The 18,158-nt window shown below is 36.1% G+C and overlaps 1 protein-coding gene across 13 annotated transcripts in view; it reads left to right on the forward strand.

Annotated features, from left to right (window-relative positions):
* MLLT10 (MLLT10 histone lysine methyltransferase DOT1L cofactor) overlaps positions 1–18,158 on the forward strand; it is a 210,337-nt gene that overhangs the window by 90,953 nt on the left and 101,226 nt on the right. For 12 of the 13 annotated variants that reach the window (XM_081820715.1, XM_081820713.1, XM_081820717.1 and 9 more), the window contains 3 exons: positions 2,240–2,343; positions 3,928–4,021; positions 5,854–5,949. In XM_081820715.1, coding sequence (XP_081676841.1) covers positions 2,240–2,343; positions 3,928–4,021; positions 5,854–5,949 — 294 coding nt within the window. The remainder of the gene's footprint in view (positions 1–2,239; positions 2,344–3,927; positions 4,022–5,853; positions 5,950–18,158) is intronic. The other variant, XM_081820718.1, reaches the window with a different exon arrangement.

An 18,158-nucleotide genomic window follows, 5' to 3' on the forward strand; every position in this document is an offset into this window, starting at 1 on the left:
GGAAAAATGTCTGTTTATGTCTTCTGCCCATTTCTTGACTGGATTCTTTGTTCTTTGGGTGTTGAGTTTGATAAGTTCTTTATAGATTTTGGATACTAGCCCTTTATCTGATAGGTCATTTGCAAATATCTTCTCCCATTCTGTTGGTTGTCTTTTGGTTTTGTTGACTCTTTCCTTTGCTGTGCAAAAGCTTTTTATCTTTTTTTTTTTTTTTTAAGATTTAATTTATTTATTTGACCGAGAGAGACACAGCGAGAGAGGGAACACAAGCAGGGGAAGTGGGAGAGGGAGAAGCAGGCTCCCCGCAGAGCAGGGAGCCCGATGTGGGGCTCGCTCCCAGGATCCCGGGATCATGACCTGAGCCGAAGGCAGACACTTAACGACTGAGCACCCAGGCGCCCCAAAAGCTTTTTATCTTGATGAAGTCCCAATAGTTCATTTTTGCCCTTGCTTCCCTTTCTTTTTAATACCATCATAATTTTTAGTTTTATTGAATGGTCAGATGTTTTCTTTTCACTGTCCGCTTTGGAAGTTATTGAGAGATTGTTTAAAGACCATTGCATATTTTCTCTGAATTTTGTTACATAAAATGTTATTGTTTCAGTCTGCTCTGTCTTTTCATTTTTAAATATTCTTGATCATTTGTAGGTTAAAAAATGTATGTTACAGGGGTGCCTGGGTAGCTCAGTGGTTAAGTGTTTGCCTTCGGCTCAGGTCATGATCCCAGGATCCTGGGATCGAGCCCCGCATTGGGCTCCCTGCTCAGTGGGAAGCCTGCTTCTCCCACACCCACTCCCCCTGCTTGTGTTCCCTCTCTCACTGTTTCTCTCTGTCAAATAAATAAATAAAATCTTTAAAAAAAAAAATGTATGTTACATTCTTCCATTGTAATTGTTTGGTACTTTCTTTTTGTAATTTGAATGGGTAGAGATGCTCTTATGCAGTGTATCTGGGTTGGTTTTGTTGTAACTTTGGATTTTACTTGTTAGAGTTATAAAATAATTTTTGTAATTCAGTTCACCCTGAGTCCTTGTTTTTCTTTTTAAACATTGTTATTTATATATTTGACAGAGAGAGAGAGAGAGCACAAGCAGGGGGAGCAGTAGAGGGAGAGGGAGAAGCAGGCTCCCCCCGACACAGAGCTCCATCCCAGGACTCTGGGATCATGACCTGAGCTGAAGGCAGATGCTTAACTGACTAAGCCACCCAGGCACCCCTGAGTCCTTGTTTTTCAACAGAGGAGTTTAAATTGATTTACCTGACTTGATACAAGGCTTTTTTGAGAACTGTGTTCTTGTAAATACTGTTGAATAGTATTATTTGGCACCACAGTGCATAGTGGGGGAAACCTCTCTAGGTTTAAAAATACATGTGGTCCTATTGAAATTGGCTAGGTTATACCTCATTACTGTGCAGAAAGAAGTTGGTTTCTTTTTAGAAGTGTATCATCTGATTTTATGTAGACCTTATTTTTGTATACTCAACTTCTAGTCAGCTGATAATTTTATTCAGCATATACTATACTTATAGATTGCCATTTATCTAATTCAGTCTTTAATGAAAAAGTGGTACTGTTTATCAGCTATTTTTACCTGGGAAAAGGACTAGATGTCAGTGAAAGTTGCTGGGAGTGTTCACTGGCCAATTCCTCCTGGAGACACATCTGACCTCCTTAGCTAAAGTGTCTTCCTCTCAGCCTCAGTGTGTCAAGTTGGCAGGCTGAATGACAGCCCATGTGGGATTCCTGTGAACAGCTGAAATGGCCTAAATTTTGCTCACTCACATAGGACCATCCTTCATCTCTTAGGTCCCAGCTCTCTGTGTTAAACTCCCTTAGGTATACTTACTTACAGCAGAAACGAAAGACAGACCTCTTTTTACACTCTTGTTACAAGTCAGTTGAATATTGGTGAGGAAGTTTTAAGACCAAGGTATCGTAGGCTGTGTCCTGGCGGCTGACCTCAGGGCCTGTGAAGATTCTTCCTATCGTGTAGGGTGTTTGAGCCTAAGGAAGACTGGGCTTTTGTGAGATCCTGCTGGGACTCTTTTCATGTCCTTGTTGTTTATGTTTTCATGTTTGTAAAAATTAGATTACTGTCAGAAAAAATGAATTCATGTTTAGAAGTAAAGCAGGTTAGATAGTAAACCCAATCTTGACTTCTGAAGATCATTGTAAAATTCATTTCTGTAAAGCACTTTAAGGTTTTTGCTTCATTTTGTTTATTTTCTCTATACTAAGACTTGCTACATTTGTGATGAACAAGGAAGAGAAAGCAAAGCAGCTACTGGTGCTTGCATGACCTGTAATAAACATGGATGTCGACAGGCTTTCCATGTGACATGGTAAGTATCTTTCTATCATTGTATAGAACTGAAATTCTTGTACTTTGTACAAAGGAATACCTTGTAAGTTAAAGGTTTAGGTATCCAAATATTTACAGTAAATTTTATTGAGATAGTTTCTATGTTTAGATTTTCTTATTTATAATAAAGATGATTCTAATAATTGAATTTATCAGAGTGAATTTTGAATAGGTGAACTCTGGTTCTCATGTTTTATTTAGTTGCACTTTGTTTAAAATATTGGTGTTGGTTACCTAACTTTTGGTTTGTTGTTAGGACTGGAAGAGCTGATGTAGGTAAACTTAGTGTAGTGCCTGAAGTATTAATAAGGATTTAATGAATGATTGTTTTTCTTTACTTTGTGTTTGAAGAGGGGAAAAAGCAATCACCATCATATTCACAGTACAGTAGTGGCTACTTCCTAAAAAGTTACTTACTTTCCTTGGCATAAAATTTCAAGGGCAAAGATTATCCTAAAATAAAATATTCAGCATAATAGACAACAGTTCAAAATTAGAGTTTGGGAATAATCCATGTACTTGTTACTTTTAAGAAATAGTCTGTATCTAGCAGCCAGTATAGGCATATGCTTTATTTCCTGAGCTTTTAGTGTATGGATTTAAGAAGTCCATTTTAGATTACTTTTGGGGAATGGAAAAGATTTTTGGTTTTATAAATTCTGTTAATAACTTAATTTTTCAAAGATGAAAGTTCTTTTTTGGGTACAGATATATACTAATACTATTGTAATTTTGAAATGTTAAAAGTGGCAGTTGTGCTGATGACAGATTGACAAGATGATGATCGTAAACTTCAGCGCTTTGTGTTTTTTTGAAAAAATGAATATCATAACTTTAGGTTTTAATTCTCTTTCTTCCATTGGTTTTGACTGGAAAACACAGAAACATTTTCCTTGTAACAGAATGTAATCTGCATCTATGGGCACATCCCATCACAAGTCATTTCACCCTTTTAGAGGACTGGCCTTACTATTTGTACCTGTGATACAGATTGAAGAAGTAAAATGAAATGTTAATTATGGGGTGAGGGGTATCTTAAAGCAATTTAATGTCTATTTGGTGACATAAAACATTTATAAGTCTTCATCCTTATTAGAGATGGATGGACCAAAAGTTTATTATAAACTACAAATATAACTTTAGAAAATACCAATCAAAGGTTGAGGTGAAATGTACTTGGTCACATTGAGAATAAAGCCTTTCATTTTCCCCTTTTCTCTTAGGAGATGTTAAGGTTTAATTACAAATCTTACATGCTTGGAAGTGATTTTTTTTTTTTTAAAGATTTTATTTATTTATTTGACAGAGAGAGACACAGTGAGAGAGGGAACACAAGCAGGGGGAGGGGGAGAGGGAGAAGCAGGCTCCCCGCAGAGCAGGGAGCCCAGTGTGGGACTCGATCCCGGGACTCCAGGATCATGACCTGAGCCGAAGGCAGTCGCTTAACCGACTGAGCCACCCAGGCGCCCTGCTTGGAAGTGATTTTAATTTATATATACTGTAGTTTGAAGTTTAGTATGTGTGTATATGTATTGTATATATATTTTTTGGCTTTTATTTTCAGTGCTCAGTTTGCTGGACTACTTTGTGAAGAAGAAGGTAATGGTGCAGATAATGTCCAATACTGTGGCTACTGTAAATACCATTTTAGTAAGCTGGTAAGAATTTATCTTGAATTTAACATTAAAATGATAACAGATAGTTTTAACAACAGAGTTGACTCTTTTATAATAAAGGCATAATAGCTATTCCCTTTCTCTTGATTTTTGCATGGGATTGTTTGCTTCGAATGTTCTTTACTAGGAATTAAAAGATCGAGTAAATTTTAAAGATTTAATTTCTGTTAATAGTAAATAGGATACATTAGTAGAAGAAGCACGTGAGTACTTTATAATCTAACACTATTTTCATTTAATTTCATTTTTTGAAATGATTATACATTGTGATTTTCTATCACTTGTTTCTCATCTTTTTGCTAATTACTCTTTATTTTCATTTTTATTTACTAGGAGATAGTAAAACTAAAAGCTGTTTTGTAACTTTTTAGTTGACTATCTTGAGAAAAATGTATTTAAATACAACTTTGGGAATATTTTAGATTTTGCCAATCTTTACTGTTACAGTCACATGGATGTTTGAGTTGGTAAAATTTGATTAGCTGTTACATATATTGTGTCCGTGTTCCTTTGAAGGATCAATATTTAATGTCCTAAGTGTCTATTTTTTTAGTCTTTACTGATAACAGTTAGATGTATACACTGAAAGTGTAAGTCTTCTTTGTTTTTCTTTAGTGTCTTTTTTTTTTCTTAATACCTTTCCCCTGTGAGTGCAACTATTTTTTTCTTCCTTTCTTTTAAAGAAACAGTATCATTAGGGTCCCCTTTCTCATGAAATCAGCTCATGACTATTCTGGTTCATGCATATTAAAATACTTAAGGTTATGTAAATATGTTGTTTGATAATGAAGACTTTTATTTTAAGGGCTGACAAAGAATATTGAAGTGCTTTAAGAGAAATTTTGAGATAGTAAAATTGAAAATTTTGCTTCCGAGATGTGAAAAGCGTATTGGAATCTTAATTTTCTAAATAGAAGATGATGTAGAAAAAAATCTAGAAATAATGAAGATGGATTTTGAGTTTGTGTAAACAGGATTTTCTCATTGCTAATTATTGACATGTTGTTATCCCATTTGCTAGTTAGAGAGGAGAAGTCTTTAATAATTTAATAAGATTGTATAACCTCTACATTTGCATGTAATTTGAATACCTTTCATAGTCATTTTTATCTAATTTGAACTAGTTATGGTACCACTAAGTTTTAAACACCTCAAATAACTCTTGCTGTCATACTTTATTATGAAATTGTTTAAGTATTTTAAATAGAAATGTGCAGTACTTTTAGTAATGCTTTGAAAAATGCATGGGTCTAATGCTGACATTTCCTTTAATTTTTTTCTTAATGAACTGCAGAGACAAATTTTTAGAAAACCATGCCTTAACACTGAAAATACGAGATTAAAAGGCTTCTTGCTTTTCCTAGTGTGGCAAAAAGTAACTCTTCAAATATTTTCTTTTCTTCTAGTCTTGGCATCCTTCCTCAGTATGGCATTCTCTATTTTGGTTGAAACTCCTTTTCTTTTTTAAAGAAGACATTGAAAATTATAGTTGATTTCTTCAAGAGGTGGTTTTGTGACAGATAAGCTACTGCTTATTTGAAATTATAGTCTATTTTCACACATTTTAATTAATGTACAAAAATATGGCATTAATGTTCAATTTAGGTTTAGATTTTCTTTTATAATGAATGTAATAGACAATATATATGAATGGTGTCTAAACTGGATTATATAGTTTGAAATAGTGGGAATTTTTTTTTACTTCAGTAGACATTTTTAAATACTACACACTTGAATTGGTTAAGCCTAACAAAAAGATTATTTAAAATTTTTTATATACATATACATCTATGTATATATATTTTCTTTTTTAGAAAAAGAGCAAACGGGGATCTAATAGGTCATATGATCAAAGTTTAAGTGATTCTTCCTCTCACTCTCAGGATAAACATCATGAGAAAGAGAAAAAAGTAAGTGGATTTGTTGTTGCTATATATGTAGCACATCTACTTAATAGATTTTTTTTCCTTTTTTAGATAAAATTAAGTTCTTGATAGCTGGATGGAGACATTGAAATACTGAAAATTTTTGACTGAGAGTATAAAGTCAAAGAATAGGTTTAAAATAATGCCATATTTGTGAATATGTTTGTATGGCAGAACCTACTTCAGCTGAAAATTTGAAATACAAATTGAAAGCATGAGAGAGATTTCTTGCATGTGTTGTTGCTGTGGTCATCTTGTGAAATCTTTAGGTGACTTCAGCAGTAATAGTTTGTGGCTATATATTATTAACTGATTATTTCACATGTAAGTAAAAATCTCATCCGCTTTTTCACTTTATAATGGAATAGTTTTGAAATTCTGTATATTCTTGACTGTTTTTCCCCCCAGTGGTGCTAATAATAAAGCCCTAAAAGCTTGCCTGATAACTAATCTGTCTTCTTCTGACTTACTGTTTTCTGCTATTTTAAAGGATATGAGTAATTTTTTAGTGAACTAATAATAAGTACTGTAGTATCATTCATAGGACATAATTGCCAACATAGGAAAAGGCTACTACTGTGAATTGTTTTTAACAAAGTGAGGATAAAAAAGACTTTTCAGGGCGCCTGGGTGGCTCAGTCGTTAGGCGTCTGCCTTCGGCTCAGGTCATGATCCCAGGGTCCTGGGATCGAGCCCCACATTGGGCTCCCTGCTCCGTGGGAAGCCTGCTTCTCCCTCTCCCATTCCCCCTGCTTGTATTCCCTCTCTCACTGTGTCTCTCTCTGTCAAATAAATAAATAAAATCTTTAAAAAAAAAAAAAAGACTTTTCAGTTAGAAAATAACATTACTCTTAAACAGTTGGTATAAAATAGTTTGGAACATTTTCATGTTTGTAAATACTTAGGGTTTGGGAATATATTTGGTTTGAATATCTGTGCCTTTTTTCATGGTAAACATTTTAAAAGCTTAAATTTTTAATTTTGAAATTAAATTTCCAGTTGTGAGCGAAATAATAATTATAACTTTATATTCACCTTTAGAGCATTTGTTAGGTTTATATGTATGTTTTCTAAATCTTTAGGCAGCAAGTATACATATTCATCTTCTTTAATGGGGTGGTTTTGTGATAGTGACAATTATAGGGTTCTACCTTGCTGTCTTTTGTTGTTTGGATTGCTGAAGGGAAAATGGCAGATTGGGTTTAATTAGCAGTTTTACTAAGAAACACTGTGAGATTTTATGTAACCCTTTGAATCCACGAATGAGGGATACAGGTAGGACTCATTATAAATTGTGAGGAGAAAGTCTTCCTGATGAAATTCTTCTCTTCAGTCATTTCATGAGCATTATCTTGTTTAAAGAAGTGTTCATGGTATGATCATATTTATCTTAATATATGCCCTGTCATGATATTTTTAATGGACAATTATTAAATGTCATATAGTGTTTAATAAATATAGTGCTATTGATTATATTTATTGATCTTTTTTTTTTTGCTCTAGGAATGAGATTTTTCATTTTAGGAGTTTTTTGCAGTTGAATACTAGATAAAAACATTGTGTTTAGTCAAACCTGGTTAGCTATAAATTTTAGCAGTTGGTATTTTCATTAGTATGTAAATACTATTTGCATTTTACTTTTGGCGTATGTAAGTTTAGTATAATTTGATTTTGTTGTCAAACTTAAAATCCATTTGTACATTTTATTTTGTAACAGTTTATCTTATCATTTATAAAGGCTGTGAGGTAAACATAGTATGAATTTATTATTGTTAGACTTGTTCGCTTGCCTTGGGAATATTTGGGAAGGGACTTTAATTATGTTATGATGTTAAGTAAGTGATAATATAGCTGAAAAGATCTGGTATGATACACTATCGTACTCCCCATCCCTCTTTACCTCTTTTAAGATTTTAACACCTAGTAGGTTTGTCTCAGATATGCTTACCATATTATAAAATGTTGCATTGAAGCATAACACAATCCATTCAGACTTTAGTATTTTAAAATACTATATATTGCGAGGTAAATTTTGGTGGTATTGTTCATAAGATACGTTGGAGTCACTCTCCCTTTGAATTTTTTTTATCTCCTTCATACTGGCACATATTTTAAAATATTTTGAAATATCTTGTATTATATTATAAGTAAGTGGTGATAAAGAATATTTCTACTAAATATTGTGCTATCCAAATCACTTATTTAAAAATGAAATAAACGATTTATAAGTTAACTTTTTATATAACTATGAGAAAATTAAAAAATACATAGTTTTTGCTTCTCAGAGAATTTCTTGTGACCCAAGGTATATTAATACTGGTTAGATGTTAACTATGAAATCCCAACAAGGAGAGAGGAAGATTTAGTAGTGAGATACGACTTTGAATAAAGGACAGTTTCCATAAAAATTGAAAAATTGGCATATATATTTTTTTAAAGGAATCAAAGTACGTGTTTGAAATGAATTGAAGCTATGTAGAGGAGGGGTATAATTTCATTCATTAAACAGTTTGAATCATTAGGTATTGTTTAAGAAGAGTATCTTCTAAGATGATGAATGTTCCTTGTAAAATAGAATTTTTTTTTTTTTTTAAGATTTTGTTTATTTATTTCACAGAGAGAGACACAGCGAGACAGGGAACACAAGCAGGGAGGGTGGGAGAGGGAGAAGCAGGCTTCCTGCTGGGCAGGGAGCCCCATGCGGGGCTCGATCCCAGGACCCTGGGATCGTGACCTGAGCTGAAGGCAGACGCTTAACCGACTGAGCCACCCAGGCGCCCCTAGAATTTTCTTTTAAGTCTAGTATTTTTGTGTTACAGAAACACTGCCACAGAGTGAGATGTGGGCTAGGGTTAGGAAATGCAGAGATATATCAGACATGGCAATATGTGGTTGTATTGGGATGTTCTGAACTTCAGAAAGGATTTTTTTCTGAAGCCTAATTTGTAGGTCTTTATTTAGAAATCAGTGGTTATTTATTACATTGAGATAATCTTGTACCAGTTCAGTTGATCTTCAGACACACCCTCTCCCCACTCATTAATGTTAAACTAATCCATAATGTATTAAAAGTATAGTTCTATACTTCTAATACTTTACAATAGAGTCACCATTAGTGACAGTATTATGTGGAAATGCATGAATTTCCAAGTGGGTATTGCTAACGTAAATACTGTTAGCCTATGTTGGGTGGGTGTTTGTGGGAGGTAGGTTTTTCAGTTAGTGTTTTGTGAGCCTCAGGGATTGACTGGACTTCCTTTCCTTTAGGACTACTAATTTTTTTGAAGAGAACTGGGCTGGGCTGCCTGGGTGGCTCAGTATGTTAAGCATCTGCCTTTGGTTCAGGTCATGATCCCGGGGTCCTAGGATGGAGTCCTGCATTGGGCTCCTTGCTCAGCGGGAAGCCTGCTTCTCCCTCTCCCTCTGCTGCTCCCCTTGCTTGTGCTCTCTCTCTCTCTATCAAATAAATAAAATCTTCAAAAAAAAAAAAAAAGAACTGGGCTACTTCTGTGGCCCTCAGAGGAATAAAACTCTCATTTCAGGGTTGTCATTACTTTTTTAGGTATCTTTTTAAAACTTTTCAGCATTGAGAGTTACCTGTCATCCCCTTCCCTTTTTTGTGTACTTTTTCCTTTTGGAAATCTTCCACTTAAGTTAAAGCTTTAAGCTTCTCTGCATGTGCAGAGAATTAAGAGAGGGCAGGGCTTTCAGTTTAGAATGCCTGGGATGTGAGTTTGGTAGGGCTGAAGAGTGACAGGAGACTACTTCATTAAGAAGGGGCCAGTTCCTGGGGAATTTTATAAGTGATGCCAGTTTGATTCTTCATTCTGAGGTGTTGGGCAGCCAGCCAGAAAGATTAAAATTTTTTTTAACTTTTGATTTTGCAGTAATTTTAGACTTTGAGAGAAGTAGAGAAATATTACACATTATTTCTCTGTATCACTCACCCAGATTTTCAAAATATTGACATTTTAAGCTTGTCCTCTCTCCACTCCCCTCTTTGCTGTCCTGCTTTCTCACTCTCTCTATAATCTTTTTCTGAATTATTACAGAATGAATTAGAAATACAATATCCCTTTAGCCTGAGTGTACTACTTTAATGTGTAGTTTTAATAAAAAATGGAATTTCCTACTTGATTACAGTACACTGATCAAAATTAGTAAATTAACATTTTTCATAGAGCTGTTAGGTAATCTGCAGGTCCTATTCAAATTTCACCCACTAATATCATCCATACTGAAGAGGGAAACTTTTTTTCTGGTCCAGAATCCAATCCAGGATCACACACTGCATTTAGTTTTCATGTCTCTTTAGTTTTTTCAGTCTGTTCATTCTGGAGTATTTCCTCATTCTTTGTCTTTCATGACCTTGACGTCTCTGAAGCCCTGTTTTAGGTTCTTGGAGGCATTGCCTTGTTTTTTTTTTTTAAAGATTTTATTTATTTATTTGAGAGAGAATGAGAGACAGAGAACACGAGAGGAAAGAGGGCAGAGGGAGAAGCAGACCCCCCGATGAGCAGGGAGCCCGATGCGGGACTCGATCCTGGGACTCCAGAATCATGACCTGAGCCGAAGGCAGTCGCTTAACCAACTGAGCCACCCAGGCGCCCGCCTTGTTTTTTTTTTAACGAGTCATTTACTTATTCGAGAGAGAGAGCATGCATGCATGCGTGTGTGGGGGGAGGAGCAGAGGGAAAGAATCTCAAGCTGACTTCCCACTGAGTGTGGAGCCTGATGTGGAGCTGGATCCACCCTGAGATCATGACCTGAACGAAATCAAGAGTCAGACGCTTAACTGACTGAGCCACCCAGGCACCCCTGCCTTCATCTTTTTTTTTTTTTTAAAGATTTTATTTATTTATTTGAGAGAGACAGTGAGATAGAGAGAGCATGAAAGGGGGGAGGGTCAGAGGGAGAAGCAGACTCCCTGCTGAGCAGGGAGCCCGATGTGGGACTCGATCCCAGGACTCCAGGATCATGACCTGAGCTGAAGGCAGTTGCTTAACCAACTGAGCCACCCAGGTGCCCCCCCTGCCTTCATCTTAACAATGGATTTTACAGTCACAGCCTTGCTTCAACCTTTTCATGGAATGGTTTTCTGAGAGTGGCCTAGGTTTTGTCTTTTTCTGGAAACCGTTCCTTACTTTTATATTGTTTGCTTTTTGTAGAGTATATGAATTTTCAGAAGCAGCAAGTAGCCTTTCCTAATTTAGTTTATACTCCTGTATTTTTTTTTTTTTTAAGTAAAAAATTAGATTGCACTTTCAACATACGACCTAAAAAATTACCTGGTTAAGTCATCCAATTCATTAAATACACTTTCTATTTTCTGTCTTACCATAGGCAACAATGTAGCTAAACTTCCAGCTTCTATATAACAGGGACCCCTTTCCCTCTAATTTTCAATTAAATTTCTCTCACTTTCTTTTATGCCCTGGATAGCAGCCACATGGAAGGCCGTAAGGTTTCTAGTAACATCTCTTCAGTATTCATTAGGTTTTCACTCATAGTCTGAAAGTCCTTCTAGTTTTTGTCCATTGCTTATTTCCATGCAACTTCCACAGTTTTAGGTTTTTTGTTTTAGTAGCATCCCATTCCTTGTAACAAATTCTGAATCACTTACCTATTGCAGCACAACAAATTTCCCTAAAACTTAGTGGCTTAATTATAATAAACATTTATCGTCTCAGTTTCTGTGGGTCTGGAATTTGGACTTAGGGTATTTCTAGCTCAAGGTCTCTCATCCGATTATAGTAAAAATTTTGGCATGAATATAGTCATTTGAAGGCTTGGTTCAGACTGGAGGATATGCTTCCATGATGGCTTATTCACATGGCTAGCATGTTTTTGCTGGCTGAGCAAGAACCTCATTTTCTGGCTGCATAAGTGTCCTTATGACATGGCAGTAGCTTTCCCCAGGGTGAGTGATCTAAGATAGAGAGCAAGGTGGAAGCTGCAGCTTTTTTTGTGATTAGCCCTGATGTTACACATTGTCTTTTTTCCTTGTTGAATGCCTTTTTTAAAAAACATTTTTTTTTGTGGTAAAACATATATAAAATATCATTTGCCATTTTAACCACTTAAGACACTCATTTTTGCAGTATTCTATTAGTTACACAGAGCAACCTGTTCGGTGTCGTTGGATACTACCTAGGGGCAAAGATCATGGGAAACTCTTGGAGGCTGGCTACCACACCCTGAGAATTGGGCGGATACCCTGTTTCCCATTAAATTTTCACCCACAAGTTTTAGCATCCATTGATGGTTCTACCTAAAATAGTGTTTGACAAAAGGTGATTTCCCATAATTCATTCTACATCCATTAATGGGCACTCTACTGTAAATTAGAGCTTCTCTCCCTTTCTCACTTTCTTCATCAGTAATGGCGAAGGGAAGATTCTACAGAGGAAATCAGAAGTAGCCATAGATACAGGAGGAAAGTTAGAAGAGACCTGGTATGTTTTGGAATTGAGGAGAAGTGTGTATTTCAAGAAAGTTAGTGCTCAGCATTTAGATTGCATATGAAAGATCAACTAATATAAGGCACAAACAATATATGTCCTTTGGATTTAGTGCTAAAGAATTTGTTGAGAAGGCGTCTCAGTGTAATGATCAGAGGAGAAGCTAATTGAAGTTGGTAAATGAATAAAGTAGGTATGAGGAAATGTAAATCATGAGAGTATTTAACTCTTAAAGAATCTTGGATGTCAAGAAGAGGAGAGAAATAGGGCAATAACTGGAGGAATATGTGATATTAAGATATAGTAGTGGACAATAAGAATACTGTGTCTTCCCCTATTGCGGGAAGAACAAGGAAAGACACATTTAGGTGAATAACTTGGTTACCTGGATAATGAAGCAGAGAAAATAGGTATGGACAGATTCCTAAGGAGATATTGCTAGGTAGATTGGATAAAAAGATAAGGAAAAGGAAACAAGTTTGTTGTTTTCACAAGTGTTTAAAGTAGTGGGTCACGAGATCCAAGGTTGGATAATAGATGTAAGTGAAACTAGGGAACAGGGTCACATAGATTTGGACAAAATGTTGGAGCAAGGGCATGGAAGACTGAGTGAGGTCCAAGAACAAGTAAGAGTGTGAATCAACTGCAAGGTATGGAGAAAGTATAGATCATGGTGGTTCAGTATTTCACTGGACTGTTCTGGCTTCAGCTGTTGCAAGACAAATCTCCATGGGTCTCTCACATTTGTACACATCTTGTGAATAGAGGCCTTGACTGCCTTTGTTCCAGATTATCTTTTCGAAGTTGTTTATGTAATGAACAGCCTTGGAAAATGGAGGCAACATCATTAAGAGCAAAGGGCAGATTTGCTTACAGCCATGGAAAATACAGAGATAGTATCTCTTTCTGGGATAATGACAGCAGGCTTGCTTACTGTTCAGAATTAGATTCCCTAAGTCCACGGTTCTTCTTCTGTAACACAACCCACTATGTGTGCAAGTGTCATTTGGCCCTTTTCAAGTCATCCTGTCAGAATTGGGGTTTGGGGAGCCCATGGAATTGCTGGCATTCTGGCTACTGCTGTTGCTGTGAGTGGTAAAGCCCTTTGTGTACAACCCAGGAGTCTTGTGTCTTCTTCAAGCATCCATGAAACTGGCAGGCTAACTTGTTAGATTGCAAGTATGATATTAGACCCTTCATAATATTTGGCACAAGATGTTGTTATAGGCATATCGAAGAAGAGAGAATTGAAGTGAAAACCGCTGGAATTGAGGATGTTTGGGGATTATGAGATTTGTCCACCTAGGGTTAGCCTTATTTTGGTAACACATCCACTCTTGTGGTCAGGGCTTTTGGGATGCTATGGTTTGAAGGTCTTACCAAGATCATGTGGAGTAGGGGTGCGTGGGTGGCTCAGTCGTTAAGTGTCTGCCTTCGGCTCAGGTCATGATCCCAGGGCCCTGGGATCGAGCCCCACATCGGGCTCACTGCTCAGCGGGAAGCCTGCTTCTCCCTCTCCCACTCCCCCTCCGTGTGTTCCCTCTCTCACTGTCTCTCTCTGTCAAATAAATAAATAAAATCTTTAAAAAAAATTCTTCTATCTCAATAATAAAAAGACAAGCAACCCAGATTAAAGATTCTATTATATATATTATATACAGACCACGTGGAATAGGGAAGAATTACCTAAAGAAAAAAATGGGCAGACAAAAACAAGAGAGAACTATTAGTGAATGACAGAGCCGGGATTCAAGACCAAGTATGCCTGATTCCAAAGTCCATGGGTTATTTTTCAGATGTCCTTCTGACTTTTACTTGGAGGCTTAATAATCACATTTCTTTAAAAAATAAATCAGATATATTACAAAAATTAGCTTTTCTTTTGTATTAGTACACATGGTGAAGTTTTTGCATGTTTTAAAAAGAATGCTAATGCAAAGAATCTCTTAATGAATCTTTTTTTTTTTTTCTTATGACTCTTATACATTGTTCCAGGATGTTCTTATTTAGACTGGTGAATATTTGGGGGGGCGCCTCACTGGCTCAGTCAGTAGAGCATGTGACACTTGGTCTCGGGGTGGTGAGTGCGAGCCCCACCTTGGGCATGGAGTCTACTAAAGATAAAATATTAAAAAAATGTATTAGGCTGGTGAATGTTTGGGAGAAGAGATTTTTGAAGAGCTTGTAACTTAGAAGAGAGATAGATACCTTGTCAAAGAAGATGAAAAGTGAAAGTTAACAAGTTGGTGTGAATAACCTTTTTGAAATTTTTCTTTGTTTTAAAAACACTTCATTATTCTTTTTAAATTTATTTTTATTTTTTTATTTGTCAGAGAAAGAGAGCACACAAGCAGGGGGAGCGGCAGGCAGAGGGAGACGCAGGCTCCCCCATGAGCAAGGAGCCCTATGTGGGACTCAATCCAGGACCCTGGGATCATGACCTGAGCCGAAGGCAGACACTTAACCAATTGAGCCACCCAGGCATCCCTGAAATTTTTCTTGAACTCAGATGTTGAAGACAAACATTAATAAAGTGTGCGTCAATTAAATGGCATGTCCATGAAATCGGATTTAATGACTAATTGAATTGGCTGAGGGCTAAGTTCTTTAGTCTATAGAGTTACCATTTTTTGTAAGGTTAAGATTGCACAAAATAAAAAGACTAAAATGCTTAAATGCATTTAGGTGTTTAGAGTTAATTTCCAGCTCTCTAAAACCATAGCATTATGGAGATTAAGTGACTATAACAAATTGTTCTACAATAATAATACAAATATTTGTTAGTATATTATCTATATTAAACTAGTTTAATTTCCTTTTTCATAGATGAAGAAATAAGGAGATGAATGTTAATTAAATTTGATAAGTGTTTATGAAGCATCTACTGAATTCAATATGCCATGCTCATTTCCTAGGAAAACAAATTAAAAACCTAGAGTCACACTGACACTAAGCAATTTGTCCAAAATTACATATTTGGGAACATAACTGTGAGAAAACCCAGTTTGTATTTTTAAAATTCTGTGCTCTCTTCATTTGACTTTTATATATTTCAGAAACTTAGCTATAAGCAGTGAGAGTGTTAAGAATAAATAGGTGGAAGTTTCTGAAAAGCTGTTTACTGTATTTTCTCTAATTTGATTTGCTGCTGATGTATACATACCACTAAGAATAAAGAAAGAAGGGGTGCCCCAGTGGCTCAGTCGGTTAAGCATCTGCCTTTGGCTCAGGTCATGATCCTAGGGTCCTGGGATCGAGCCCCACATCGGGCTCCCTGCTCTGCGAGGAGCCTGCTTCTCCCTCTCCCACTCCCCCTGCTTGTGTTCCCTCTCTTGCTGTCTCTCTCTCTGTCAAATAAATAAATAAAATCTTAAAAAAAACACAAGAGACCAAAGAAAGGATGCCAAATAAACTGTGACATAGGATCATTGTAATATACATGTCCATCTTAGAGATTTAAATAAGTTACTTAGAATCTATTACATATGGCATGTCAGGGAGCTTAAAGTTCATATTCTTTTCCCTAATAAGTATTAGATATATAGTTTAAGATTTATATATATGTGGTTATTTATCACTATTTAGCTACTTATAGTAGCTATAATGTTTGTTTTTTTTTTAAAGATTTTATTTATTTATTTGACAGAGACACAGCGAGAGAGGGAACACAAGCAGAGGGAGTGGGAGAGGGAGAAGCAGGCTTCCCGCCGACCAAGGAGCCTGATGTGGGGCTTGATCCCAGGACTCTGGGATCATGACCTGAGCCGAAGGCAGACGCTTAACGACTGAGCCACCCAGGCACCCTTATAGTAGCTAGTGTTTAGAAATGATAAAATGGCCAATAATAGATGAAAAGTTATGACATATCAGTGGAATGGGATATGTTGTGCCTCAGTTTTCTCATTGCATCTAGGTGATACTGGTATTTAGTTTCATAGGGTTGTAAAAATTAAGTGAGTTAATACATGTAAAATGCCTTTGCACTTCTTAAAGTGCGAATTGAAAATCTGGTGTCCAGATAGACAACTCAATAGTATCCAAAGTGTTAGTTAATATTATTACATTTAAAATCATGATTTAAAATTGAAATGATGGGCAAAGGGGTTTTTATATAAATGAAAGATGTAGTATACAAAAGCGTGCACTTTAAATTTATTTTAATTAGAAAAATTAATTTCACTTAAGAATTTTATTTATAAAAGGTTGGAAGAAAATTCAGCAAGGTGTTACCAATTATGCCTATACCATATTTGCTTTTGCCTTTTTTTTTTAAACTGTATTATCTAAATATTTTTTAGAGTTTGTTTTTTAAATAGTTTATATACTAGTTTATTTTTAGCTTAGGGACGCCTGGGTGGCTCAGTTGGTTGTGTCCAACTCTTTTTTTTTTTTTTTTAAGATTTTATTTATTTGTTTGACAGAGACACAGCGAGAGAGGGAACACAAGCAAGGGGAGTGGAAAAGGGAGAAGCAGGCTTCCCGCCGAGCAGAGAGCCTGTGCAGGGCTCGATCCCAGGACCCTGGGATCATGACCTGAGCCAAAGGCAGACTCCTAACAACTGAGCCACCCAGGCGCCCCAGGTTGTGTCCAACTGTTGATTTTGGCTCAGGTCATGTTCCCTGGGTTGTGGAATGAAGCACCATGTTGGGTTCTGTGCTAAGCATGGAGCCTGCTTGAGATTATCTCTCTCCCTCTCCTTCTACCCCTCCCCCTGCTCACATGCACACATGTGTGCACACTCTCTCTCTCAAATAAAAATAAATCTTTAAAAAAAAAATGTTTTAATATTATAGAAAATTTGTATGAGTAGTACAATGAACAAGTATGTAGGTTTAACCTACATTCAGCAGTTGTTGACATTTTACCACATTTGATTTATCTTCATCTCTATACATCTACATAAAGTACAGAGACATTAAAATCTGTCATGTATCCATTTGAGAATTAATTGCTCACATTGTGAGACTTCATCTCTAAATAGGGTCATCTTCTAAGGACATCCTTCTACATTGCTGTAATGTAATTATCTTACTTAGGAAATATATTAATATAATATGAAATCATGTACTATATTAATCATTAGCTATTAATATTAGTTACAAATAATACTGATATAACATTAATGTAAATATTTTACTTAGGAAATATAATTACTTAGGAAGTATAAACACTATCTAACATACTGTCCATATCCAAATACCTCCTTTTGTCTCGATCATGTCCTTTAATAGCTGATTTGAAAAGAAATTGACCCAGGATTCAGCAAAGTATCAGATATTGCATTTAGTTATTTCTCTTTACTATAATCTAAAACAGTCTCCAGGCTTTTCTACCTTTCATGACATTGACATTTTTTTTTTTTATTCTTATGTTAATCCCCATACATTATATCATTAGTTCTAGATGAAGTGTTCCATGATTCATTGTTCGTGCACAACACCCAGTGCTCCATGCAGAATGTGCCCTCCTCAATACCCACCACCAGGCCAACCCATCCTCCCACCCGCCTCCCCTCTAGAACCCTCAGTTTGTTTTTCAGAGTCAGTCGTCTCTCCTGGTTCGTCCACCCCTCCGATTTCCCCCGCTTCATTCCTCCCCTCACGCTACCTTCTTCTTCTTCTTTTTTTTTCTTAACATATCTTGCATTATTTGTCTCAGAGGTACAGATCTGAGATTCAACAGTCCTTCCAGAAAGTGGTCGCTTTTCTGTTCAGAGAGTTGTTGCTATTCCT

Source organism: Leptonychotes weddellii, chromosome 5 (genome assembly GCF_054177405.1).
Source record: "Leptonychotes weddellii isolate Sample4059 chromosome 5, ASM5417740v2, whole genome shotgun sequence".
Lineage (NCBI taxonomy): Eukaryota > Metazoa > Chordata > Mammalia > Carnivora > Phocidae > Leptonychotes > Leptonychotes weddellii.